Below are 27669 nucleotides of genomic sequence, written 5' to 3'. Positions count from 1 at the left end.
TTTTCCAATGACATAGAAATTCCTGACATAAGAGCCTGGCTCTCTGGCTAGTGTGTACCTATCTCTAATTGTTTCCTGCCCTCAAAATGGGGCCGGAGACTTGGGGGCAGGGGGAGGGAAATTGGGAAAAAAAAAGTAGAACCCTCACACTATTAAGGTCTCATTAGTGGGGCAAGAAAAAAAAAAAAATTGTTCCCTTAAGAATTTGTGTTATTTTTTAATTTACTTGTAAAGGGCTAAAACTTACGTTTTTCTTGTGAGAGCTGGGATTCTTGTGTAATTTTAGGAATTCTGGACTTGAGTTGTCAGGAAAAACACTGACTATGGAAAAACTTAAAGCAGTAGTGTTATCAGCTCCTGACACCCTTGATGTTTGCCTTACAGCTCTTAAAAGCAAGATGTGATAATATCAGAATTTAATCTCTCAAGTTGTCCTTCCCCCAAAGAAATTTCTCTGGTTGCAGCCAGAGGTTGAGAAAACATAACCTGAGTAGGTACAAAGTTCTTAATTTCCGAAGGACAAATTTGACAGACCCCCTACGTTACTTTCGAACAAATCACATTTATTTTGGGGCTGAACTTGTGATTTCTAAACATTTGCTGTTCCTAAATCCTAAAAGGAAGGCTTTCCTGGAGTTACAATGTGTATCATCCCAGCAAAAGGCTCCTGAAGCCCCCCTAGTGACACACTGCTGTACTTATATGATCTATATTGGTAAAATGGACAAGCTACTGGTGAGCATAGTGTCCATCTTACGAGAGTCAGGCAGCTGAGAGATCCACGCTGGCCCATGTTGTGCTAGGTTAAAGAGTGAAGTGTGGTGAAGGGGCTCCAGGAGGTCTGGTGACACCAGGGGACAACTGTGGAGGAGCCAGCAGTGTCCTGGGTGTTGCAAGCAGCGCAGCAAGCAGCATGTATTTTAAAAAAAAAAAAACAAACCACAACAAAATACCGCCGAGAGATGGACTTTGCTCTTCTCTTTACTGGTTCTTTACAAGCAGTTCTTAACCCTGGCCTGTAAGCGCCCTGTGGCAAGGCTGGTGTTTGTGTGCCCACGGTACCTGGCACCAGGAGGTCCCCTCCTGCTTCAGGCTACTGGGCATTGCTGTAGTGTACAGAGTAAATAAAAATAGCGATCCAAACGTCAGCAATAAAAGAATAAAATGTTAACTGCAATAAAATACTTTCATGAACGCTCAGTTATATTTTATTGGGCTTTCAGGACTTATATATCCTCTGAGTCTTTATGAATACTTGAGACTAAATAACAACATTTTGGTGAACGCTGAAATACTTGACATTTTCAAGAGGTCAGGATCTATTTTACAATGCTCGGGAATTTCAAATAATTTCCTTTAAACTGTTTACACTTGAGGGAGTTACTCCCTCCTGACAGAGGGGAGCCGGGAAGCGGGGTTGGTGTGGGAGGTCACTCCGGGGCCACGGAGGAACGTGTCTGTGGGCTGAGGGATGTACGAGGGGAAGGGCGAGGTGGTGTGGACCTCCGGGACGGCTGTCGGGACTCCTGCTCTGACAGTCACGCTGATGAGAGCTTTGGCGCAGCCCCGTAGGAGGCAGCAACCCCGCCGTCTTGGCACCCGACGGCCGGGGGGCGAGCGGTGCCGGGCCGGGGCCGCCAGGCGGCGCCGCCAGAGGAGCGGAGCTTTGTCCGGGGGGGCGGCCGCGCCTCCCGCCCTGCCCGTCACCTGCGGACCCCGAGTCTTTCGTTAGCCGGTGGTCCGCTCGGGGGGCGGGGGGATTATTCTCTTTTTTTTTTGTTTTGTGTTGTTTTTAAAGCGTCTCTGCAGTCACTCGTGAGAATGACATGTTTTATTTCTGCAATACGGCTCTCTCGGGCTGTCCGCCGTCCAGCGCCCACCTTCACGCTCATACACTCCCTCCCCACCCTATCCCCCGTTCAGCAGCAGCTCACAGATGTTGGGGTTTCGCGGCAAGTTTAGTTTGGAGAAGGCAGAGTTCAGGCATGTTAATGCAGGCAGGTTTCCCTCAGATTCGCTCCAGAGCGGTTTGGGTTCTACATGCTTGTTCTTCAGGATGGGACCGTGGTCACCTTCTCCTTGGTTAAGGAATGCCCAGGACAAACCCCTGCTCTGGGCTGCTGCATCCTGTAGCCCTTCTACTGTGACACTCATAAAAAAGAGGGAGGGCACCTGGGAGGAGGCTGGGAGTCCTGCCCTGCTGGTCATTAGCCACCTGGGGCCTAATCCTGCTTCCACCAGAGTCCATGAGAGCTTTGTTACTGACTTTGGTGGGAGTTGGCTCTGGTCCCCGATGTCACATAATCTTCTGAAGCGAACTGGCTATGAATGGCTGGGCTATAAGGCAACTGCGTTTCCTCTTTCCTATCGTGGGTAAATGAAACAATTAGTATTCATGCATTAAATCCTTCTAAAATAAAATCTTGGGACTGCCATCTCTCTGTTTGCTATATTTAAACTGGCCGGAAGATTGTTTAAATATATCTCATGGACAGTTTACAATGCGAATTATTTCCTGCCTTTAAAAAAAAAGAAGTTGTGGTTTTAAGATATCTGGCAAGTTTATTACAATGAAATGTTACGTTCCTCAAACAAGGCATAGAAAGAAGAATTTTTAGCAGTGACTGGTTTCCAGCATTCACCATTCAGAAATGTTGTGGAGTGTGATTTTGCTTTAAATAAAATAAATAGAAAAGCCTGCATGTTTGATCTGCCCGGCATTCCTGGGTGTTCAAAGCAGGATTCCTGCTATCTAGCTGTGGTCCTGAGGTTTCTCCCTTACAACTTCCACTCTTGGGACCGTGTAGGTTGCTACCCTGAGTTGCTCCAAGTTATGTATCTAAAGCAGCTGCTGTGAATGCCTCCTATAAAAATTACCCCTCCCTCTCACTTGGTAGCATAGAAAGTTGTTTCACTGAATACTATGTAATATATATCAAAATATTGGGGGATGTGTGTCAGAAATGGGCTAAACTTACTGAGACAAGTGCATTTAGAATTGTACTTCCATGTGATGGTCTCATAAAATTGTAAGCGTTGTTTTTTCTGTGAATGTATCTTAAAATTTTTGATGTTTTAATTTGTTCTCATTTTTTTTTCTTTTTTTTTTTTTTTCTTTTTCTTCCCTACTCAGCTCTTGCCCCTGTTCTTTGCCTCTGGTTTTGTTGGTGAGGATATCACAGTGATGTCTGCATTCAACCTGCTGCATTTGGTGACAAAGAGCCAGCCAGTGGCCCTGCGAGCCTGTGGGCTTCCCTCAGGTTGAATGGGTGCTGCTTGTTGTGTCATGCATAATGAAGGCCCTTTTAGGAATGGGTGTCTCTGCTGCAGGAAACGGTGTGCTATGGGTTGCTCTGGTTTGTTTAAATTTTCCTTTGAACCAGAAGTTTGTTTGCTTTCCTTTGGTAAAAGTCACTGGCTTCGGTGAGGGTTTTCATATCCTAGATTTTAGGATGCTTAGAAACACTCTCCAACTTCCTTGTCCAATATAGTCTCTTTCAAATTTTGTATTATTTTCCTCATTCTTTGCACAAACAGCGGAATGAAACTGAAAATCAATTGTGTTCAATGCCATATGTATTTTTTTTAAAAGATGCATAATAGAATTTAGCATAAATCATAGGATTTCAAAATATTTTCCAAAATCTTTAGCAGTGTACTATAGTTACACTCCATGTGTCCCTTTTTACATTTTTATTATAAATAAAACATGTTGCACTGAAAATTATGTACAAAATGTGTGCAGAATTTAAAATGTAATTCTTTCGTTCCTCCGACAGCATACTCTTTAGTTACATGACACTTCTCTAAAGAAATAAATGGAAACATGCAATTTAATGCCCAGATGCAGCTGCGCTTTTCATATAGTGTCCAGTTTCTGCCATTAGGTCTGTGAAGGGTGCCGTAAGACCCCGTCTCCATGAACTGGTTATATCATGAAAACCTTGAACCTAATGAGTGTTTTGTGTTTCACTTCCACAGCAACAATATCTGTAACGTCTGCATAATAATGTCAGCGTGCATGGTTATGTAGGAGAAAATAAAAGCTGCACTGAGTTAACTGGGAACGTTACTAGGAATTTTTTTGACACCCAAATAAAAAAGATACAATCCTGACTGATCAGTATTTGAAGCATCAAAAAAAGACCAGCTTGGGTGTTTGTACTGCACTCACAACTGGTTCATAAGGGTGCAAAATGTTGCAAGTACTTTTTCCCAGATCTGGACTTAACAAGCATATGGAGGTGATGTTTTAAAGATTTTTTCAGTGATAAGACATCAGTTTTCAAGCTGATGGATTTTTCTAAAGCTGATTACACTTTATTTGAACTAAATCTGAGTCCAATTTTTGCAACATTTGTGTTCTGTTTCCCCCCACATGTGCACAAAATTCCCATTAACTTAGATAGGAGCTGCAAACACATACTGAGGAAGAGAGAGAATAGCCCACATTGTGTCAGCCTGGCCTTGGTTTCCTGTTGTATTTGCTGCTGAGCCAGATTTAAAATCCTAAAAATATAGGGTAAGCAAATTTCCTTAGCCCTCATTATGCACCTTTTGATGCCTGCTCATATTGCTGATGTCTACCTTAAAATGGGGCACTCAATCTTCTGGCCATTTTGTTCCTGCTCTGAAAAGGAGATCTCAGAGTTGGTCAGCTGGAAACACAGCTCATGGCAGGCTTTTTCTATCACGTACCTGTTTGCAAAGCATTGGGTTAGGTATTGTGTCGAATTGTTTTTCTGGCACAATCCAGTAGTCGCATTTTGGAATAAAAACCTCATAACACTACTTTTTATTCCTGTCCCTTTGATCCATAACTGTGTAAACATTAATAGACTGAGTTCCACTGACCGGCTACTTTTTATATCTATCTATTTATCTATCTATCTATCTATCTATCTATCTATCTATCTCATAAACCCAAATTCATCTGCTAACAGTGGAATAATATACAATCACATATCTCACATATTTTAAGAGTAATCTAAATTCCCTAAATGCTTATAAATTAACGTAGGCTTGCTTTGCCTTTGGTTTGATTTTTTTGTGTGTGGTGTATAGAGGGGGTTACGAGTGGTATAGCATGTATTAAATTAAATACGGGAATGAGATCTAGAGCCAACATCTGCTTAAATGCCACAGTGCACTGTGACTTTAACTTTTGAATATACAGAAAACGCCTCGAATTCTCATGACTTTTTTATAATGCAGACGCTTCAAGTCAGTCCTTTTCCCACCAGCCAGTTCTGTGCGAGTTGCAGCCCTGCAGCCATAGCCCCATGCTGTGTGCCCACGGAGTCTGGGATGGTCTTCTGCTTGAAAGGCAAATTCCTCATGGAAGGAGATTTTCTAACCTTCTGGAAACCTCTGCGCACTCAGTGTAAGGGAGCAAAGTGCCGGCAGAGCTGTAAGTTAGGCTTTGAAACACAGTTTTAAACTCCATGCAGTTAAATATGTGCAGGACAAGGACTTGAATTAAAGGATCATTTCAGTTTCTGTGCTTGGAATGGTACCTCTGTCCTTCCTGTAAGAAACAAAGTAATACGGTGCAATATTTGCTTTATATCTAATATTAAGTTACAGATGTAGATCAGAAATAAGTGATTTTTTTTTTCCCCAAAAAGTTAAATGAATGAAACAATGTTACTAGGTATCTTAGAATAGGGATGACCTTCTGTCTCTTCTTCGAAATGCTATTTTGTAAGCACGTGGTACTTATGCTGCATCAGTTGTGCTAGTGAAGGGTTCTTACTTGCTCTTTTTCTATTTGTATATTAGTGCCTGGAGTGCCGATCTATTCTTCCAAATTGTATTTTTAACATTTTTTTTTTTGGCTGAAAAACGTTTCAATGTGTGCAAAGCTAGTGCATGGTTTGCCCGTAACATTTTTACTAGCTGCCATGGTAAAGTCAGAGTACGAGCAGGCACTCCCAGTAGATGGCACTAAGCATTTGCTGTTTTGCACACCCAGCACTATATGAAAAGCTTCCCATTTAGGAGTCATTCATACATAAAGTACACCCCGAGACCTCAGGAACATTTACAAGTATTTTAAGAAAAGCTTGAGCATTGAGAAAAATCACATCAGTCTGTGCTGAACCTTCACATTGGTTCAAGGTTTCTTCATTTCCAGTAATGGTTACATCTCCGGTGTGTCTGCCGCGTGATGTGGAAGTGTTGCTCCTTGAGCCCTCATCATTAGCGTTGAACACTAAATTTCTTTGGAAATGTAGGATGCACTCAGCACCTGCCACGATTTAGTTCACAGAAACCAAATCTTAAAAAAAAATCCCACCAACCCAAAACCACAACAAACCCTCTCAAAAATTTAATGTAAAAACTATTTCAGCTGCTTTAGTGCATACCAGCAAGTAACTGATACAAGTAATGATTACGCAGATTCCATGTACATATGTTTTCTGTAGCAGACCACCAAGCTATAAAGTAAAGAAGATAGCTTATTTTGCTTTGCTGTGTCTTTTAATTATTATGGATTCTCTTTTTTAAAAAAAATCCTTTATTTCTTTAACACTTTGAATGTTGTGCTGCTTACATCACATTTTTTTGCATGAGATAATTTGTCTTTTCCTCTCCTGTAGATCAAAGAAAATTATGGTGCTTGTAAAATTAAGTAGAAGTAATGATGAAGAAATTACAGGGATAGACTTAGTATTTTTTTTTCTGTATGAATTAATAAAGTCCTAGATAATATTAAATTGTTGTGAAGTGTTTAATTACTAAAATAACTACTAGTAGGAAACCATACTTTTCTAGGATTCGATTAAATTACAATACATCTGTATGAAGGTGGTGCTGGGCATATGGTGTAAGTCTTTATTAAGTAAATGTCCATAGTACAGTTTCTCATAACTTGTTCTATTAAATCTTTGTTAATTCCAAGTTTCAGCATAATGTCTTTCCATAAAATGGAAATGAATACTTAGTGAACAAAAAATTACTGAGTCTCAAAATCGGATTTTTAGTGGTAATATGTTAACACAAAGGATTACTTTTAGGAGCAGATCTTGCAAACAGTTACACGAGTTATTCGTATGTGTTTCTCCTTCTGAACTCTCAAACTGCTCATGTCAGTGAAATTATCTGTGCGCGTAGTGTTTGCCAGATCTGGCTTTAACAACGAAAAGTCTAGAAAAGACCTTGTCTCGTGTGTGGTAGCTATTATCAATCTTTGTATAAGTTAAGTATGTCTAAACGTTTCATATTGTGTGTTTGTATGTTCAGAGATACAGTTTCCATAATGGATGTTATAACTTTCCGATAGCTTTCCGCAATGTGTATCGCCAAAGATGTACTATTACAGATGTCTCTTCACATGGTCTGAAAGAAAATAAAAGGAAGACTGGTATGTAGTATAGCAAAAGCCACCGGTATGGCTATGGTTAAATGCCTGTCAATGTTTTCATTATAAATCCCTATTTTCTGGGGTTTAGATCTTGAACGTAAAAATTTGCTTTGGGTTTAAATATGTCATACAAGGTCTCAGTTGGATGTACGTGTTCCTCAGAACTGGTTGGGGGGCAAAAATTAAAACTCATTTCTATGAAGCTAAATTAAAAAAAAAAAGAAGCAAATATCAATTTGGAACAAAAATAGATTTTTAAACTTAAAATGCTGTCTTACAAATTACCTAGTTTACTACGTAATTACCTCCCAGCAGTTATGAGGAATTGGATAAACGCTTGAAAAGCGTCTTGAAAACAAGCATTATGTTAACACAATAGTAAATAGCATGTGAAGCTCCTAATGTGTCATTATTTTATAAATGTCTGTGTGTATGTCTGCTTCCTAGTCATATGATAGTAGAATGCTGCATTATCATAATAGAGCATAACTTTATCATATTTTTGGAATGGCTTGAAAATGGGTCTTAAAAATTACCTTTGTATAGTTGTCTTAATAAGAGTACATTCGATGCTGTGTTTGCTTAAAAAATTATCCTGTATTGACAAATGTTTATTTTGTACAATAGTATTCAGTCTAGAATATCTTTTTTAATGAAGTTTAGCATGGAATTTATTTGTAGATATCTCATTGGGAGTAATATTGTTATTATGCCTGATGCTTGCAAAACTTGGGATCATAAAGAAGGCCAGAAACCCTCAGTTAATGTACCCTTTCTGTTTGCACCCTAGGGTTTGCATCCTATTTTGTTCCCCTTTTTAACTTCTTGTTCTGGCAGAGTTTTGCACTCTCCCTCATCTGCTCGACAGACAGAAGGCGCTGGTCCCTGCCTCGCCTGGCTGGAGGCTCCGCCGTGACTATGAGTAGCAGAGGGATGATGAGAAGCTTCTTGTGCTCCCGGCACCATGCACAGAGCCAGTGCCTTAATGTGTTCCCTGACAGATCTCTTAAGGTCATTTGCTTTCCCTTCCTCCTCCCATAAAGGACCCACCACAAGCTGTTTCTACCTTTCTCGCAGGAATGTTTTAATTCTGGGAGCTCATAAATTTCCTGCGTTCCATTCCTGTGCCCTCTGCAGCTCAGGCTTAACTGCCTTTTCTGCTGAAGTTGGGTATGGAAAAGATGAAGTTTCAGCACTGTGTTTCTGTGTTTTAAAGGCTCCCATGAAAAGCTGCTCTCTTAGTTATTAGACTCTCTGTGTATAACGGGAGGTTTGAGAATTCCTTTAAGGACTGCCTTCACTTTTTTTCCCTTCAATTAAAAGCAACCCCTGACTTTGTCCTTATCCTGAGGAGTCCATGATGAAGGCTGCAGAGAAGGTGGCAATGTAAAGGAGAGATGGTAGCACACAAAAAGGAAGGACATTTTGGAAGGATATTGCTAAGCAGACAAAGCGCAAGCAAGAAAAGGTGCGAGATGGAAATGTGAACCCTAAAGTCAGTGAGAGTATGTTTGGAAGTGATGGAGGAGACGATCCAGAGGGGTCACTTCGGGAATGTGTGAGCTTGGAATTGGATGGTATGTTGAATGGGTCTAGAGAGTGTGGACTGGGAGTCGGGCACCAGAGACATGGACGTTACCATAATTTAGCTGTTAGGTTAATCACAGGTTGCTACAGCACAGACTGTGATTTGGAGGAAACTATGAGTGTCCCAGAGATGGCTACAAAGCAGAAAATGTTTGGTCTTAGTTTCAAGCTAAACACATGTCTCATCTCGTGATTTCCTTCAAAAGGAGCTGTGCTGGGAAAGGGCGCCTGGCTGGGGTACGAAAGTGTCCCCTGCTCTCATGGGCTGGTGGCTGCTGGCACCCCAGGTCCAGCGCTGGCAGCTTTGTGCACCAAGAGCAGGTAAGAACTCCCTGCTCAACTCCCTGGCCCAGGTCAAGGAGTCCCAAGGAGAGCATAGCAAGGGAAGGGCTCAACGGAGTCCTCTTGAAGCCCTTTTATAGGGTTTGACCCCATCTTCCTGACCCATAAAGCACAGCTGAATTTTACAGGAACATAGGGAAGTCCAGGAGGCCCACAAGGGAAAGAAGTTGGCAGCTACTAACCTTTTTGACTGTTTCTCTACCTTTGGTCCAGAAACAGGTTGAGGGGGGAGGATGCTACAGTGTTTTCCGTGGTGGCCATAGCAGAGCAACAGCTGAGCACAGTGTTCCTGTCCTCATGCTGGGTAGGTCCCTTATTGCTTGGAAATGTGGGATGAAAGGCCACGGAGCAGGCTGTGCCTGATGCATCTTCGCTAAAAGGGGTTCCTCCGCAGTTGGAGACAAGAGTGAGTTTTGCAGGGGGTTAGATCTGGGCTGTTGTGGGGATCTGGAGGAGAAGAGAGAGACCTCCCCCCATCCCGCTCCTTTCCTCCACCCCCATCCCGAGTATAGATTGCGGCACCTTGGTTCTTGAAACGCAGTGCTCATTTCACAGGCCACACATCACTATTGTGGAGGAAGCAGCAGGAGGATTTAGCAACAGCCTGAATGCCACAATAAGCTACACACCACTGCAGTAACCGCTGGCAAACGCTGACTTTTTAATTGTTTCCGCTGCAGGGTTAAACCTTTATTAAAGCCGTGTGAATAAACTTATTTTGATGGCTTACTGAAATATTTTAAATGCAAAAGGTAGCATAAAGCACTCTTATTAAATTCAGCTTAATTCTGCTGTTATTAAAATGCCTTTCCATATGTTGCGCACCCTTTTATTGATTCTGACAGAAATCTACTGACCAGATACAGAGTGCTCAGTGTGTCTGCCTTTCTTGTTTTTAATTTAAACAAATGTAGTGCCTGTGAAAGGTGCTAGGATCATATCAGCAAAACAAAAGTCTCTTTATCTGTTACGGGAGAGAGGAAGAGAAATCCATCATTATAAATGTTCTCTTCTCTACTGCTGTACGAATAGATCTTGATCTTGTGTTGCCTGGTTTGCATCCAAGAGTAAGGCAAGTAGGTCAGCTGCCCTGTGCACTCTGTCTTTGGTCATCTCGGCAGAAAGGCTAACAAAAGTGGCAGTTTATAATATAATGAGCTTTTGCTCCACTTAATTGAAGGTGCTGCTATTCACCAACCTCTGCTGAGCAGCCACATGCTCCCATCACTATCGGACCAGTGAAGATGAGAGCTTGAGAAGCCCCGACCAATGCAGCATGACGTTGGAGCCCTCAGTGGTTGTAATTTGGAAAGGTGGTGAGACCACGATTGGGGCTGGTAGTGACATTTATTTCATTAATATGAGATAAGGAAGTAAAGTAGATATCCCTGGAGAGGACAAATGGAGCTGCTTCTCTTTCCCCCTTCCTCACTACACAAAACACTTCAATCTTTTTGTTAAATGCTTTTTACATTTGCGGGGAGGGGAGGCAGCTTCAGATTTCTTTTCCAGGGAATGTCTCTTTGGCTTGCCTGGCTCCCTCAGCCACATAACCTGCCACGAAGATGCTTGCAGACCTGAGGAAACAACAAGGCGGCCTCCATTCCCATAGGTGCTGCCTGTACTGGGACCACTGGGGTTCCAGTACCGCTTTCTTTGAAAAGAAAACGAGTGCATTAGTTGGGAGTTTGGGGATAATTTTTTTTTAGTGCTTCAGAAGGTGAAAAAAACAAATGTGACAGCTCTGTTATTTGATTGTATGGGAAGCTTGTGCGTTTGTAAAGAAGAGGCTTGCCCTTCCCTTGCGGCCGTGTGACCCTCCCGGGTGTTAAGTAATTCATTTTTTTTAAAGACAGTTAATTTTGGGGTGGTATTCTTCTAAGACAGAACCTGGCATTTGACCCAAAATTGTAACTGCTGTCCTGGTACCCGACTTTTGGATTTTCAACGCACAATATAGTGGAAATGGTCTTCGCCCCATTACTCCTAATGCTTGCATGAAACTGCAAATGGTATTTCAACAGCAGGTGGGAGTTAGCTACCTACAGCAAGAAAGCAAAGGAGCCATCCCTCGAAGAAACACAGATCTGTTTTTCAATGTGTAAAACATTTACAGGGTTTTTTTTAATGATGAAGTTTGGATTTTACTTAAACTTGACTTTCCAACATTTCAGAATTCTTTTGCAAGTATCTATCCTAGTCAGCAGCCTGCTTAGGCAATTCAAAATGGCTTGTGATGGGATTATAAAAAGATCTATCATGTCAAATACAGGTTTAGTAAAAGCTTGTTTTCCAGCTTACAAGCCAGTAGAATTGTTTGCATTGATTTGCATTTTCAAGAGTTGTGTGGTTTTTTTTAAACTAGATGAACAGTTCCTGGCTTGTTCGCAGTGAGAGGACACTGCAGCATTCTCCCAAGGCTGCACTGGAAGCTGCAGAGAACAGACTAAAGAGAAGTGAAATAGGGAGTTGTGTGTTTGCCTTTTCCTAAGCGCAGAGAGAGAGATATAACTGTAAACAAGAGGCATAAAATGTGTAAATGAAATTTGAAATAATAAAAAATAAGAGATTCCACTTTTAATAATACTGAATGTTTGCGATAGCATATGCAAGGATATTTATTTAAAGAAATGTATGCAAGTCGGTTCCTCTTGATGTCCGTTTGAGATAATTTACCATTGATGACTAAAGTATGACCCACTCATGGGGGGACAGGCTTTGAGAAGGAGAGATGTATACTTAGAGCCAGATCCTGTAATCTGATTTACATTCATAGACCCTTATGTAGTTGTTGGAGCTGTGCGTATTCTCAAGGGTCTGCCCACACGGGTCACATTGCAGGATTGGGGCTGGGGTGGTATATGAATAATAAAATGTGCTGGAAGGCCCCTAAAAAACTGCTTGGGTATATTAAAAGAAGTAGTACTGAAAACTAGAAGCCCGATTTATTATATGGCTGTGCTCTGCTGGAACATTTGATCTTGCTGTATTTAATTCAGGAAGTCTTAATGGTGGTGGTATGCGCTCAGTGCATGACTGTAATGTCCATTAATGCTAGTGGAACATAAGCATACGTAGAAGGGGGAAAATGTATGCTGTGGCTTCCATGCAGATGAAATGCTGAGTTAATTTCAGTGATAGGAAGCAACAAAACATAAGAGAAAATCATTAGAACGGTTCAAAAGGACTATTTGAAGAAGGAAAGCCCTCAGGCAAAATGCCACCATATTTCAGGGCACTGTATTTCAGACAGTAATCACCACCCTCCGGCACACTGGAGCAGGTGAAGGGCTGAGTGGTGAAGAGTAATAGTCTGCTAACTTGTGTCCGTCTGTCTGGATGTATCTCGTTGCTAGTCTTCTTGTGATTGCTTATAGGGAAGGAAACGGCACATGCCTGCGTTATGAACCACAGATTTGAAAAGGTCAATTGAAATTGGAATTTTTATGTGAGGTGAGATGCTTAATGTTTTCATTATCAGGTCAACACCCAGAAAATACTTTCTATTCACTTCGTTTGTACAGAGGAGGACCCCAGAGCTGAACTCAGAAGTTCCAGTAGCCTGTGGGTGAATAGTAAATGGCAGCGCGCATAGCTTTGCTTTTCAGGAAAGTCATTCCTAAGGACAGGAACACTATGAAGGCTCCGACAGCCTTTCTGTTGATGTTTGTTTCACCTTCCACTGCTTTTTTTTTTTAATATATTTATGCATTAATATTTGTGAGCCTGGTGCCTTTTCTTCGCAAAGCCTTCCACCCTGCTCCAGGATCTTCCCAGCTTTTGGGCCTGCTCTAAGTGTTGGCAGAGGCTGAAGGCTGGTGGCCTCAAGTGGAAACACTGGTGCCTGTTTGTGGAACAGTTGGGTGCGCACTGCCCTTCTAATGAGCACCGACCCAGACGAAGGCACCGAGGTCTGCTGATTAGAGAGATTAAATTTAGCCTCCAATCCCACAGTGGAATGTTAAGGGAATTTTGTCTGCCCTTGTCGGCCGGTGTTCACCTCTCCTAACAGCGGGATCTAACTGGAATTGGGAACTTGGCTGTCCCAGGCTCTTCTAAAAGTCATTGCTGAGAGCATCACCTGCAAAGAACAAGTGAGATCCAAGACAGAGTCCTAATAGAGATCTAATGTATCCAGACTCTGTTATTCTCACAGTGTATTTACTTTAACCTCACTTTAAATGTAATCCCACTGATGTCATGCTATTTCTAAAAAACTATGACCTTTTTTCTCTTCTGCCTTGAAGTGTATGATTTGCAAAGGAACTCTGAGCCTGCCTTTATGCCTGAGTGGCTGAAGAAGATTGTTGCCTGTATGGGAACCCTTCCCACAGCCCATACCTGGTCCCTTTTACGGGGAACCAGACTGAGGAAGGTGGCCAGCCTGCACCTTTATTCTCTCCTTTAATAATGACTTTGATAACAGCTGCATTACTCGTGGCAGTTTCTCTCATATTTGGTATATATTGGCCTGACTTCATGTTGTCCCCTCCCAAGGTACAGACAGTCGGCTTGAAAGCCGCAGACACCTTGCATACGCCGTAAAGGAACAGTTGAAAAAATGGAAGCAGCAAGTCTTGTACTGCAAGTTGAGCACTTTCGTCCCTCTTGCATATTATTTTTTTTGTAACTGAAGAACTGTATTCCTAGAATCTCATCCTGTAATTTTTAGGATTCATTGCATTTTATCAGGGCTTGTAGGCTGGCCCTGTTTCCGATAACGTATCTTTACATCCTCTGCAGTCAGGGGTGAGTCTTGCTTTACCTCCCTGCCTCTTTGGCAATATGGAAATAGTGCAATCAATTTACTGAGCTACTTTTTGTTGCTAGCAGTTAAATAATAAGTGCAATTAATTGAATAGGGCTGTTCTTGAATGCTGAGGGCTGGACCAAGAGATTTCTTTTATGATTTGTAGTGCGACTATAGCTTTTTGCTGATGTATATACTCCATTAAAATACAAACCCAGAGAGCCCTTTGTTGGGGTAGGTTGCAGTTTACCCCAGTGCAGTTTGGCAAAATTCCCCTGTAGACATAAATACTTGTCTGTATTGTAAAACACCCAGTTAATTATTAAAAACAATGGGGGGAAAAAGTCTTTTATAACACACTCCCAGCTTCTGATCTATGTTGTGGATCAAGTAGCATTCAAAAATTTTCTTGTGCGTATAGTGAGCCCATTAATCGAAGAAAACTAAATTTCTAAAATAGATGAAAAAATATTTAGGTAAAGAGGGGATAGGGACCATTCTTTAAATCATTCAGCATTTTCTCTGACTTTTCCTAAAGTGAAGTTGTACATAGTTAGTTTGCTTTTTTTGCAACATGTGAAAAAACAAATAGAATTTTAAAAAAATAAAAACTGGAAGATATTTTTTAAAGTGAAGCGATGTTGGTTTGTAAGATTCTTTGCTGCTCTCTACACTGCTTCTTAGTACTGAAATATGAGGTGAAAGACTGTCTCTCAAACAGTTTCTTTCTGAGCTGCGTAATGCAACATAACAATAGCTATTTATATAATGCATATGCTTCCTTTCCCTGTTAGCTATACTTTGAAAGACTTATTAGTCCTAGAGGCCAGCACATTCAGAGAGTAAAAACCTCCAAAGTTTGACATCTTTAAATAAGCAACCAAATGTTATAAAGAACAAACCTCACTTACAGTTAGGAAACAATATTTACATTTAAGGTTGAAAAGCCAGGATGTAGGAAAATTTTGCTAATTTGGAAGGTGACCTTTAAGTGCACCAAAACCAAATAATTTGTAAGCTATGGCACAGGGCACATTCCTGCAAAATTTGTGTGAATACTGCTTTAGTGGTTCTTGAAAGACAAACAAAGAGACCTGGAATGAAATCTTTATCCCTCTCCCAAATAAGATTGAAGCTAACAAAGGCATACAGCAGCGCTCTTTCAAAGCTTGCCATTAAAACGAAGGCTCTGCAGCACAGCTAATGAGATGGCTCAGAGTGGAAAACAATCTGTTTTTAAGAATGTTTAGATCAAAAGTAATTTCTAATCTATGAAATAAAGTCGCTTTTCAATACCTTTCTTTCACTAGTAAAGCTTTTTATGTTTGCACTATTTACTTCAATCAGATGTTTTCAATTTTACTTTTTTCTTCCTGAAAATACTTCCTAGGGTTAGTTGGTAGTGACCAACAGCATTATTCTCCCCTATTCACCCACCCCCATACATTAAAAAAATGAGAAAAGAAGAGGGGGAGGAAGAAAGAAACATCTTTTCTTAAATGATTTGCAAGCATCTGTGCTTTAAGCTACTTTTTATGAACACTCCTTAGTAATGACTCAAGGTAAAAAAGCAGAAAAGCATCCAATGTTAGGAAATTGCAATCCAATACCATGTAATTTAAACCTGCCATTGCCTCTCCTGTACTAAATGACATACAGATGGGTAGGTCTGTTCCCTCTACTTTGGGAACACAATCGGTCTTTTTATGAGTGTATATACATTACTAGCAAAAAATATTTTTGTCAGGATTGTTTATTTCTAATTGTACCGTATTTTAATTACTGTCATAATTAGAGTGCTTTTTCCAAGCGTATTTTGTCAGCTAATTTTTGCAAGCAATTATCAAAGTTATTTGAATATTTGGCAATTTCCTTTAACTACTTTGGGAGTTTTTATTCTCAAAAGCAACCTTATTGTTATTTTTTCTTTCCTGATGTGATGTGAATTTCTGCACTATACAAATGTTTTTTTTACAGTAATCCTTATGTACTCCTTGAATTTTCTGTGTGAACTAAGCAAAACATAAGACGAGATTTTCAAAGGAGGGTAATTTCAATAGCAACCCTAATTTTTATGGCAAGTTTATTGTTGAACCTTGTACAGGTTTGTGCATAAAGAAATTACTTGCTCCTCAGGGCTGCTATTCTGGTGCTTCAACAGTGAAAAAATACAATGGTTAATGTTATAAAGGAAAAGGATGAGGATGTGTCTAGAAGTTAAATCAACCTTAATGGAATTCTAAACGATTTAAATTGTTTTTCAGCTACTTTAAAGGCTAGTGAAATTGTTGAATGTTGTGGCTAAACATCATATGCCCATTACCGTAAGTCTCCAATATAGATGTCTTGTAAAGAACGTTTCAGCTGTAGCTGGTTTTTTTTTTCAGAATTTTTTTTTTTTAACGGTTGGAAAAATGTTACTTTCTTGTGAATGATTGTGTGCGCAACAGTTTAGCGTATAACACACCGAAGGGCTTTGGCTGTAGCACATTGTCACTGCTCCAGTGGAATCACCTGGCTCTCGAGCAGAATTCTTTTTTAAGCTTGGATTTGAAGAAATAATCAGCTGCAGTTCAGCTGAGCCATTCTTCGTGCATTAGGGACCGGTCTGGTCATTGACAAGTGAATGCAGAAGCTATGCTGTGGCCGTCTGCCAAAGCAATTATTCAGGATTTAAGCTAAAAAGGCTCCTTCTCCCATATCCTCTCCCTTTGCAGGGTCATGTAGGGATAAAAAGGACTGTAAGGTGGTCTTTTCCCAGGAGGAGCTGAGGAAGCGGCTGACACCCTTGCAGTACCATGTCACTCAGGAGAAGGGGACTGAAAGGTAAGGCAGGACGAAGGAAACGCAGTCCTGCACACACAGGCATCTCTCTTTTCTCCCCCTCCTCTTCCTGGTGCTTCCTCACCTTCCCCACCAAGTTGCTTCCACCGCCCCCCGCTCCCCCCAGGATTTCTGCACTTGTTTACTAACCCCTACAAATTAACACCACTGCAAAGACAAGCATCTGCAGCACGGGGGCCGAGGCCAGGGGTCTTGTGTGACTTTTTCTTTTAATGAACACTGCATGTCTTATAAAGTCACTAGGGCTCATGTTTAGAGTCTGTTTTTAGTTTACTACAAAATGTGTGGAAGTAATAGCGGTTTTAGGTACACTTTTTTTGGAAGACATCGCAGTAAGCAGAACCACGAGGGAAATGGCCCCGTGCCAGGAGGCTGGAGTTTTGAAGGTGGCCATTGTAAGTATAGACGTTTTGGCTGCAGAAAGAAGGTACCATAATTTAGTTCTTTTCCACCCCACTCCAATTTCTTTTTGAAGCACATGTGGAGAAGGTATTTATTGGCTCATTTGTGGTTGGAATGTCAAAAATTTTCAATAACTGCCCTCACATGGCTTTAGTCGCTGGAAGCCAGCCCCGAGTCCTGGAGGGAAAAAAAAAAAAAGAAGGACTCGCTTCCAAGACTGTTTTCAGTGAATAAAGTCTCTCTCTCAGCTGATTCCAGTGTGAAGGTAACTTGCCAAGGCCTAGCTATTTTTTTTTTGTTGTCTAATTTATACCACTGAGCTTGGCACGAGGCCCTGGCTTTACCGCTGCTTCCCGACATCCTCATGATGTAACCGCGTCTTTTCCTCTTTTCCTTCCACCACCCCAACGGGCTCTCCACCGCACGTGGGGTGCCGGTGGATCGGCGACATCCCTCCCGACAGCGTGTACCGCTGGCCACCTTTGCTGGGGGTCCCCCTCTCCCTCCACCCCGGCCCCCTTTGTCCTCCCTCTGCCCCGGAGGGGACGGGGGACGCTGGCCTTGTGCCCTCCCCTCCCCGAGCCCCAGCCCCAGCCCTCCTCGCCCTTGTGTACGGGACCAACAACGTGATTTAATGCACACAAACAATCGGAGATTAGGTCATTCTTAAAAATCCTGTTTATAAAAAAAAAAAAAAATTGGACCTCATAAAAAGGGTGAAAGGATAATAAAAACAAGCTGCCGAGCACATAGGCTTTTTGTTGGGCTAGCGCAGCTGATTCGTATTAGATGAATGACCTCCTAGCCTTTTAGATTGTTAACTTAGAAAAATATTCCCTTAAAGCTGTAATATTGCTTTTCAACTAAAAATATAAGGCGCACACAGCTTGAAATCGTGGAGCAATTATTTCATTTTCAGCTACAGTGCCGCTCTCGCCCCGGCTGGCCAAGGGCACCCGGCGCTGCAGACCCCTGCCCCAGCCACACATCGCCGACCACAGAGCTGGAGAAGGGCCTGGGGTCGAGCGACGTTTCACTTGCCAAACAGGAAGATTCCAGTTTTCCCCTTGCTCTTGTTGTTCTGTCCTTTGAACTGTGGGACAATTCGCTTCCTCTTGCATGATGCGTAACACCTGAGGCACACTAACCAGGACATCCCCCTTTTCCTGTGCCTGCCCGATCTGCTGCCTTTAATAAAGAGCAACTGCCAACTTTTACATTGTGGGGTTTTTTTCTGTAACATTTTTCTAAAGTCTTAGCTAATTTTAAAATCTTTTAAAAACCCCAAATGCCTTTATTTATTTTTAAAATGTAGTGTTGTTGTTTTCCCAGTGCCTTTGAGGGGGAGTACACACATCATAAAGCTCAAGGAATATACAAATGTGTTGTTTGTGGGACTCCTTTATTCAAGTGAGTATGCTAAATATAGTTTTGAGATGGCTCTCTCAAATTATTTTATGTGCTGTGTTCCTGTGTAATCTTGTGTATACTCCAGTACTTAAGTAATTGTGTAAGATGATTTAAGTCATTCAAATTGATAAGGCATACAAGAAAAACAATGTAAATAACAATGCTCTGGTAAAATTAGTCTTATAGTAAAGATAAAAAAAATTAGTAAATAAATAAGATAGTAAGATAGCATTCAGGTGAAATAGATAATTTGACAGAAAAAAGGTAATAATTCTTTTTTTTTATATGCAGCCTTGCCAAATAATTGTAACACAGTCTTTCACTGCACTGATAGATACTAAAGCTTGGCTGTTAGCATTACTCACAGGTAGCTTTAAGATTTGGATCCCGGGCAGCGATGCTGCACCCATGCTACAGCTTTGTATCTGATAATGGAAAAAAAAAGTAGATGCTTTTTTAGAATTCAAGCAGTTAAGAAAACAAAACCCAGGAAAATTGCATTACGTATTGAATTTTCATGCATCCCAGTTAGCACACATGGAGAGCTGGGTTAGGAACTGAAGCAAGGATTAAGACAGAAATAATAACTTTTGTGTCTTGCATGAAAAATACTCTTTAGAAGTACTGTGGGAATTACGGCCCTAAATTTAGTGCTAGAAGCAGTGCTGATTGAATCCTCTCAATCACTGCATTGTTCTTGCTTATGTGTTTTTTCTTATTTCTGGCTGCTTGTATTCATTCTGATGAAGAATTTCCCCTTTTTAGCTTGTTTTTTCCCTCAGTTCACACTGACTCAGTCCCTCTCACTTGAAGAGGTACCTTTACAACGGCATGAAGCAGGACAGTCAGGATAGTGATAATAACAGAGAAAATTGGGTCAGTAATAGGTTACAAAGGAAAATAAAATTGATGTAGCTCTAGAATCACCAGATGTGGCAGTGATAGTTGTTCTCAAGAGACTGTCTGTAAAGATGAAAGAAGCACTTCATCTCTGTTACGTCTGATTCCTCTGTTAGGAGGATTACCTGCAGAACCTTCAGTAATAACGTGAATCTTTTGAGTGGGAAAACTGATCGTTACGAACTCAGCCAAGGCAATATTCTTATGTCATGTGTTACTGTGGTGCTTGGCTTGGGAGTACAAAGTGGGGATCTAAAGTCTCCATAACCTGGTTTTCCACTCTGCCATTTAGACATTCCCTTGCTCACTATAGCTAAATCTTTATGGGGGAAATCCTGGCTCTCTTGAAGTCAATTCAGATTTGGCAAATGAATACAATGGAGCCAGGATTTCACCTTCTACCTTCAAGACTGGCTTCCTTTCTATCGTCTGCTGGAGAAAGAGTAGGGTTTTTTGTGGGGTGAGATTTGGACAGCAGTAGTTCACATAAATGAATGTGAACTAGTTTCCAGTTGCTTTCACAATCCATTTAAAATGGGAAAAAACTGCAATATGAGACTTGCCTGCGATTATCTCAAGTGCGCGGTATGCTTTGGCGTAGTCTTGACTTTTTTGAGTTAACAAGTTGGATTTCTCTATGTGAAATGAGCTATATGGTAATGTCCCTGTTCTCAGATTCTCTTTGAGACTCACCATGGATTTTATAGGAGGAGAGAGGGGGAAAGAGGGAAGTTGTTTTTTATTTTTAATAAATCCCAGGCCACAGCGCACCTGAAAAAAAACACCTTGCTGATTGTGTCCCAAGGCTGGACTGGCCTTAGCCCAATCTCCCCAAAGTCTTCATGTTGCTTTGTGAGCTCTTGCTCATCAAATTCAGCCAGTTGTTCTGAAGTGGCTGGCAAGGGTGACAGTAAATGGAGAGGGCGATAGGGATCCATCTTCTTTTGTTTACGGACCCCAAAATATCAGTATATAATGTCTTCTTCAACTAGGGAAGATGTATCTTCCCCTGCTTCAGTACAGACAGCTAAAAAAGTGAGAAGGAAACATAGATAAGAGAATGTGAAATCTATGCTATCTACTAAATTTTCCCCACAGAGTGTAGATCACCAAAGGATTTTCTGAGGAGTAAGGTGGTGGTACAATACAAAGAAAGTCCATTACCCCATTTAAAATACATGCAAGTGGTTTCTGTGGTGTTTTGTTTTTGTTTTTTTTTTTTTAATTTCCAGATAGTCATCTGAAACTTGCATTTCCATTTGTTTCTCCTTGGGTGTCCATTGATATTTTTTTTCTTTGTGTCGCTGTAATCTGTAAATATATATATTTGGACTATGGACCTGTCAGTTTAACCAGGAAAGAGATTGGAGCTTCAGCAGTAATATTAACAAACTTCAACTTTTAACATTTCTGATTTACGTTGTTTCATTACCATGTGACACACAAGGTCAGGGAACACATGAATTTTACGCTCCAGATGAAAGACCTGGTTTTTGGTACATCTTTAAAACAGAACTCTGTCTCTATCACAGAAAAAAAAGAAACAATTAGGAATTTAACATCTCTTCATCTACCTACTTGTACTAGTGTTATGAGAAACCTCCCAAGCTTTATGGAGAATATGCTTTAACTTTTTCCACAATCAAAGGTGCCTCACACATAAAATCCATAATCATGCCGTTGAATCTAATTATTCCATCTCTGAACTTTCACGCCAGACAGTCTCCTACCTCCCTGTACAGCTGCCTAAAGAAAGCAATAAGTGAGAGAGACAATAAAGTAATCTCAAGGACCTCCTTTTTCTGCAAGCCAGACCTTATGTGGTTTTGTGTTACACTTACTCCAATCTAGCTGCATGCTTATGCTAAAGGAAGCACCGACCTTTCTCTAGGGTGTTTTTTCATGGCTTCCCCTTTGCTGGACCTCGCCTGGTGTGGCTGGAGTGTGTCTTGGTGCAGCACATTGATCCGATAGAAGAATAATCTACCAACAAAAAATACCTCATGCTTATCAACTATACCTGCTCGTGTTTATTTTCTGTGAGCCACGTTTATCATGGCGGGACAACCTCAGCCACAAGGTTTTGTGTTTCTGTGTCAGTTCAGAGAGACCCACCTACACCACTCGAATTGTCAGTGTTTTCTAAGGGCTAAGTGTATTTTCAAGATTGCACCTACTTTAATTTTTCAAGGCATTTTCTTATACGGTACGCAAAAAATACCAATCTCGAAAGCCATGGCAAAAGGAGGTTAGAACGGACCTGAGTGAAATCCACATCTCACGCTATTGCCATAGGAGAGGAGCTATTCCATATTTAATAAACCACGGTCATGTCCTTTACCATATGCAGGACTGTGTGAGAAAGGTGTGGTATGGATGGGAACTGGGAAGCCTGGGAGAATGATTTCCTTTTAAAAAAAGAAATATTATTGTTGTGTCAGTTTCCAATTTTTAGGGCCAAGGAATGAATTGCCAAGTCTTCATAAATCACCCGCTGCTGCCTTTATTGCTTCCTGGAAGGAATTCTTGGTAATGGTGTTGGCTCTTCTGAACATGCGCTAGGAGAAATAGCAACACCCTTATTCATGTCATGTTTTCATTTGATTTTCGTTGAACTGTGTCAGGTCTTCTCAACATCTCTCAAACATCCAGAAGCAAATCATGAGAACTGCAAAGCGTGGCTGGGCAATATTGCAGTGCCATTAGCATTGTACCACTCTTGTCTTCACAACATAGGGGGGGATTTCAGTCACCAGCCCAGATCTATACAAGGAATTTCCTTGCCCCAGTGCTGAGTACTTAATGGTCTTTAAGCTTTCTTAATCTTTATATCCTTTGAGCAGGCCAAATGACAAATCAGCACTGGCTATCTGGCTAGGAGAGCCCATATGAAGTAACTGCTGTAGCATCTCTAATAAGATCTAGTAGAACTACTTCAGGAACTCCATCTGCCCTGGCTGACTCTTTGTTTCCTCACAAAACTTTGTCAAAACCAGCATTTTGTTTGGAGTAAGATGGCCCTCACCAGTGTAGGAATCAGTGATCAGGCAGTACTACCAAACAGTTCTCATCCAAACCCAGATTTGTACTAGGTCTTGTGTAGCTCCAAGAAGCTTGAGGATCTTAAAACTTGCAAGAGTTTCTGCAATTTTTTGTGGCTGTTCCCTAGAAAAGGCTGATGGAGTTAAAAATTAGTAAAGTTGTTATCATGGTTTTTTTCTTGCTTCATCCTTTTTGGGTTGAAACTAGCCGTTGTTTTGAGTCTGCTGTGTCACTGCTGGATAACAAATTGTTATGCATTCCTAATCATCTCACCAAAAATCAAGATAGCAGAGTACTTGATTCCTCAGAACCATCTAGAATCTGGAGGTTTAATCCACCTCTGAGGATGACCATCAATATGAATGCTGTATTTACTGCAGTCGCTGTAGTAAAGTTGCTTTGCGAACACAGCCCATGGCATCCTCCACGTCTGAATGTACCTGAATGCTGAATCCACATCTAATCCTACCTGTGTGCAGCTTATCACAGCTGTAGCACGGGGCCATCGCTGGAGCTTGACTTGGTGGTGATTAATTTCTGTGGTGGTTTGGAACAGGACTTTGTCCTCCTGGTCCTCAAAAGCCCCTTAAAGCAAGGACAGTACAATTCTGCCCTTGGGTGGAGCTGCTGGGCGGCCCTTGGGGAAAGGCTTCTTTCACTGGATGCTTGGCAAGTGCGGTGTATAGAACCTGCAGGCATTATAGCAAATGATTCTGCACTCCTAATCAGCTCATGGGTAGTTTTTAATATCCTCTAACTGGCAGCTTCTTGGCTGGTCCTGAATGTTCACTTCACGAACCTCATATAAGCAATGAAGTCTGGAAAGATTTTTATGTTACAGATTAGGAGAGGGAGAACAAGTTTGGAAAACAAAAAACACTTCATCTCATTTTTTTCCTCGATCCACGAGCCACCTGGTTCTGTTTTTGCAGTAGATCAGCTCTGCTGTACTGGGCTGGTTGCTGCCGGCAAAGGTAGCGAGGCACTGTCTGAATAACTGCGGGCCAAGGTCACAGGCTGCGCAAGGAGCAAGTTGGATGAAACTGCTACAAGCCAGTACAACAGCAACCCTGAGATTTCCTTTTGCTTGTGTTCTCCGAGTAAGACCATCTCCAGCAGTGAAAACAAGGACAGGAACATGGGGGTGTCCTGGTTTGAGGACAGCACGACAGGGATTCTCACAGTTTGGTATGCAAAGGACAACAAGTATCCTTTCCAAAAGGCAAGAGATTGATGTAGATTTCCTAGGAGATACACGTTAGAATTCAAAAAAGAAGGAAAAGGGGACTTAAATGTAACATTTTAAATATTTCAAGGTCTCATTGAGACAAGTCTGTGAAATTGTTTTGATTTACTTATTGCTGAGCACTCCTGAACTGCAAATCCTTGTTGAACGTACCTAGAAGTACCTGGAAGTAAATGCAAAGTTTTCCATAATCCTAGAGACATGTGTAGACAACTTCCACTGATTTTACTAAGAATTTCACTGATATTTTTCCCTGTGAAATTTTAATGTATTCTTTGTAAACTTTTAGGTCTGATATGTAATATCCCCTTTTTGAAATTCACACTGCTTTGTATTGACTGTTCATCGGTCACCCTGCTTGGAAGGGCTAATTTTCAGCTAGTCTTAACCTACCTTATGCTACTATGTATATGTATGTACCTGAAGTAAAAATCAGGTAGGGTGGATTGTGGATCTACAGATGCTGTATATTTCTATATTTATCTCTTTATAACTCTCACATTAAAAAAAACTCTGGACAGAACTCATGCAGAGACTACTTGTCAACTAACATGATGTTAAAATGCTCTTTTTGAATTTGGCTTTTCATCAGTATGCAGAATGGAAGTTCTTACAGCATCCATCAACAGTGAATCAATATTTTTTCTGTAGTCTAGGAAAGCAAGATTAAAAATACATCCTTAACCAGGCTTCCTAAGGAAGTAAGTACAGCATCATGCTGTCTGTGTGTAAATCCTTTCCTAATAATAAAATGGTATCATTTAATATACTTGCCTGTTTCAGCCAGATTTGACAGGGGAGTAGCTATTAAACCTCATCAAGTTCTTGAAACTTTCATGGAATCAAGAGAGACATCACATTCAAGCCCTCTCTGAGGAGAGACCCGAACAAGAGTTCAACTATATTATTAGATTATACCAGATAATATTATTGTAAATAATGTATATACTAGTATATTATAACAGAGAACCCACATGAGGGTGGAAGAGAGAGATGTTACAAAAGTCCAGCTCTGGGAAGTACTTATGAGGACTTTCACCTTACTAGACATCACAGGGTCTGTCCCCTGGTTACAACGCCGCAGCAAACCCAGCTTTGCTCCTTCTGCTGCCCGAGGAACTACTTGGTTCTCAGTGCTCAGGGGCTTCTCAAATTCCCTGATGGTGAGGGTCTTGTAAATTCCTAGATAGTTACATCAGGTATTAATTTTTACATTGGAATACTTCTGCCTTTTTCTTTCTGGAAGCCTGCCTTGTTATTTGGAGCGTGGGCTCATGAATAAGATCAGTCACTGTTTCCAGTTAATGGTTTGCATTTTCAAAAGAGAAGGGCTATGTCCATACTTGTAAGTAAAATGGACAAACATCTTTTCTCTGGCCTTAAAGGCAAGTGACAAGATATGACTTAGTATGTTAGTCTAAATTTCTCTCCTCCAAAACAGTGGCCTGGTTCATCCTTCTTGTGAGGAATGGTCCCTGGCCTGAGCCTCCCCTGCACCTTGCCTAGGTTCTGTCTAGAAGAGGGGTGTGATATGGACCAACACAGTGTCCAGGGACATGTTCTCAACCGAGCATTTCTGTCCTGGCCTTCTTTAGCTTGCTAGCAATGCTGTAGCCAAGAACACTGATACTCCAACTCGGTATTTTCTGTACTATTGGGGGAAAACAGGAGAGAGAGAGGAATGATTTTTCTGCTCAGTCACCTGGGTCAGGACATGGTTGGCTTGGATTGCATCAGGAGCCTGCTAGATCCTTGTCTCTTCAGCAAACTGCCCATGCCGATATGGAATGAAGTTCTTTGAAAATGAGGATGTACCAAAGCAGTACCTATCATCTTTACAAATGCAACAGATCTTTATTCACTAGCAAATAGCAGATCTCTGCTAGCTTCAGCTGGAGTATGTCTGGTCACAGTGAGTATGTGGCTCTGAACAATGGCACTTCCGTCATACTTTAGGTAGTTGAAAATTCACACTCTAGGAACACATGGTGATTACCATTACTCCGGTACTCTCTCTTTCTCAATACTTGGCAGTCTGAGCTCTGTTTATGGTGCCTTTTAAAAGGAATGGGTCAAAATCCTGTGCCTCTTTGCAGGACAGATAAAGTGACCATCAGATATTTTATTGTTTGTGTTTGATTTAATTATTTCTGGGATCTTTAAAACTATTGCGGCACCTTGTCCTTAGCTAAACCTTTCTAGTAGCTCACTCCTTGCACATTGTGTGGTGGTAGTTGAGCTGCCTGGCATTTGTATTGCCATGTCTTGTGTGTCTTTGAGTCGTATCACAGTTGGAAATGGAAAGCACTTTATAAATATCCTCTTGCTTTCTTTATTCATAACAGACTCCGTTCCAAAGATACTTATGAATGATTCCCTCACTCTCAGAGTACTCCTATGGGGCAAAAGTAGAGAAAATATGCACAAAGCTGTTCTTTGTTTGCATGGGGGGTTGCCTCTCCTTGGTGTAATAAATGATAAAAGACAGTTTGTAAAGGTATTGCCTGGCTCTGTAAGGTGCATTGTGTCTGGTAGGATGCTTAGATTGGATACCAGAGTGATACAGTGATTACAAACAATGCACAGAGAAGTTTTTCCTTTTAGTTAATGTATTTTTAAAAGTATAAAGGAGTTAGAGTGAATATTTTAATGTGTAGCCTTTGGAGCTTACTTTCAGCATTTTATTTATTCTATTTATTGGCCATTTTTTAGTTGCATATTTTTAACACCTCTGTGCAACTAGTTTCTGATACCTTTGTCTAGCGTGCTGTCAAGAAAAAGATGTAAATTCTGGAAGTTCTAGGGGAAAAGTGCTTGTTCCATTGAAATCTTCCATCAAAGCTGGAAGCTTTGTCATTCCTTCAAGTAGTCAAGACGACTTTGTGTTCTTGCAGGGTGCTTTTCTCTCATCTGCGAGTTGTTGCTTATTTGCAATACCAAAGGCGCTTCATTATTTTTCTCCATTTTTTTCTGTGCCTTTCTAAGATCTCTAATGATTTCTGTAATACTGTGTCCTAAAGTTTGCATTGTTTTCCCAAGGTGACATGGTGACCATAACGTAGGTGACCCTCCTGCTCTTGATGGCTCCTAGCGCTACCTCCCATGTTGTGTTTTCTTTCATAGCTATTCTGCTGTTGCCAAAGTTCTATTCATTTATCACCCAGTATCGGTTTCCTGATTTGTTGTCCAGTAATTTATGACTGTTTGGAGCTTTAGTACTCATTACAGTACCCAGTGACCCTGGTGACCCTCCTCCCCATGTACTCTCTGCCATCATGGCCCCTGGGCCAGTTTGTTGAGGCCACAAGTTGCAGTGCATGTGTCCATGCCAAGCCACGCAGGCTGAGAACCAGGATCTTTGACCAACTAATACCAAGTATCTAGAATTTAGGCAGCGAAAAGTTGATTGTGCAGATAAACAAGAGCTGAGGGTAAGATCTGTACGTTGTCTCTGACTTTGTAGGTAGTGAGGTATTGCTGATACAGGGGTAAGCAAGAGAGAACAGTCTAGACAGACACACTGCAACTTGAGAAGAATATTGTGAATAAAATACTGAGTAAGCAACTTCACCTGGAACTCAGTGGAATTCCTCCCAGTTAACCAGCATGTGCTTTTCACAAGGTGGGGACTTTATCCTGCTGGGCGTAAATACCAACTGAAGTACTCTGCCAAACAGGAGCATGGGCTGGTGGCCTGGGCAGTTACTGGTGGTGGTATTCGTGAAGGCACGTCAGCAACATACTTTGTTCAGTGCTTTTGGTAGTACTTTATAAGTACCA

The 27669-nt window shown here is 41.2% G+C and overlaps 1 protein-coding gene across 3 annotated transcripts in view; it reads left to right on the top strand.

Moving 5' to 3' along the window:
• The window catches only part of MSRB3 (methionine sulfoxide reductase B3), an 86389-nt gene that overhangs the window by 16269 nt on the left and 42451 nt on the right, over nucleotides 1-27669 (top strand). For 2 of the 3 annotated variants that reach the window (XM_074168461.1, XM_074168463.1), the window contains 3 exons: nucleotides 3134-3260; nucleotides 16763-16871; nucleotides 18624-18701. In XM_074168461.1, coding sequence (XP_074024562.1) covers nucleotides 3134-3260; nucleotides 16763-16871; nucleotides 18624-18701 — 314 coding nt within the window. Of the gene's footprint in view, nucleotides 1-3133; nucleotides 3261-7285; nucleotides 7367-16762; nucleotides 16872-18623; nucleotides 18702-27669 lie in introns of all 3 variants that reach the window. The other variant, XM_074168462.1, reaches the window with a different exon arrangement.

This window comes from Numenius arquata, chromosome 2 (genome assembly GCF_964106895.1).
Source record: "Numenius arquata chromosome 2, bNumArq3.hap1.1, whole genome shotgun sequence".
In the NCBI taxonomy this organism is placed as follows: Eukaryota; Metazoa; Chordata; class Aves; order Charadriiformes; family Scolopacidae; genus Numenius; species Numenius arquata.
The sequence above is the reverse complement of the archived record's forward strand: the minus strand, read 5'-3'. Positions and strand labels throughout refer to the sequence as shown.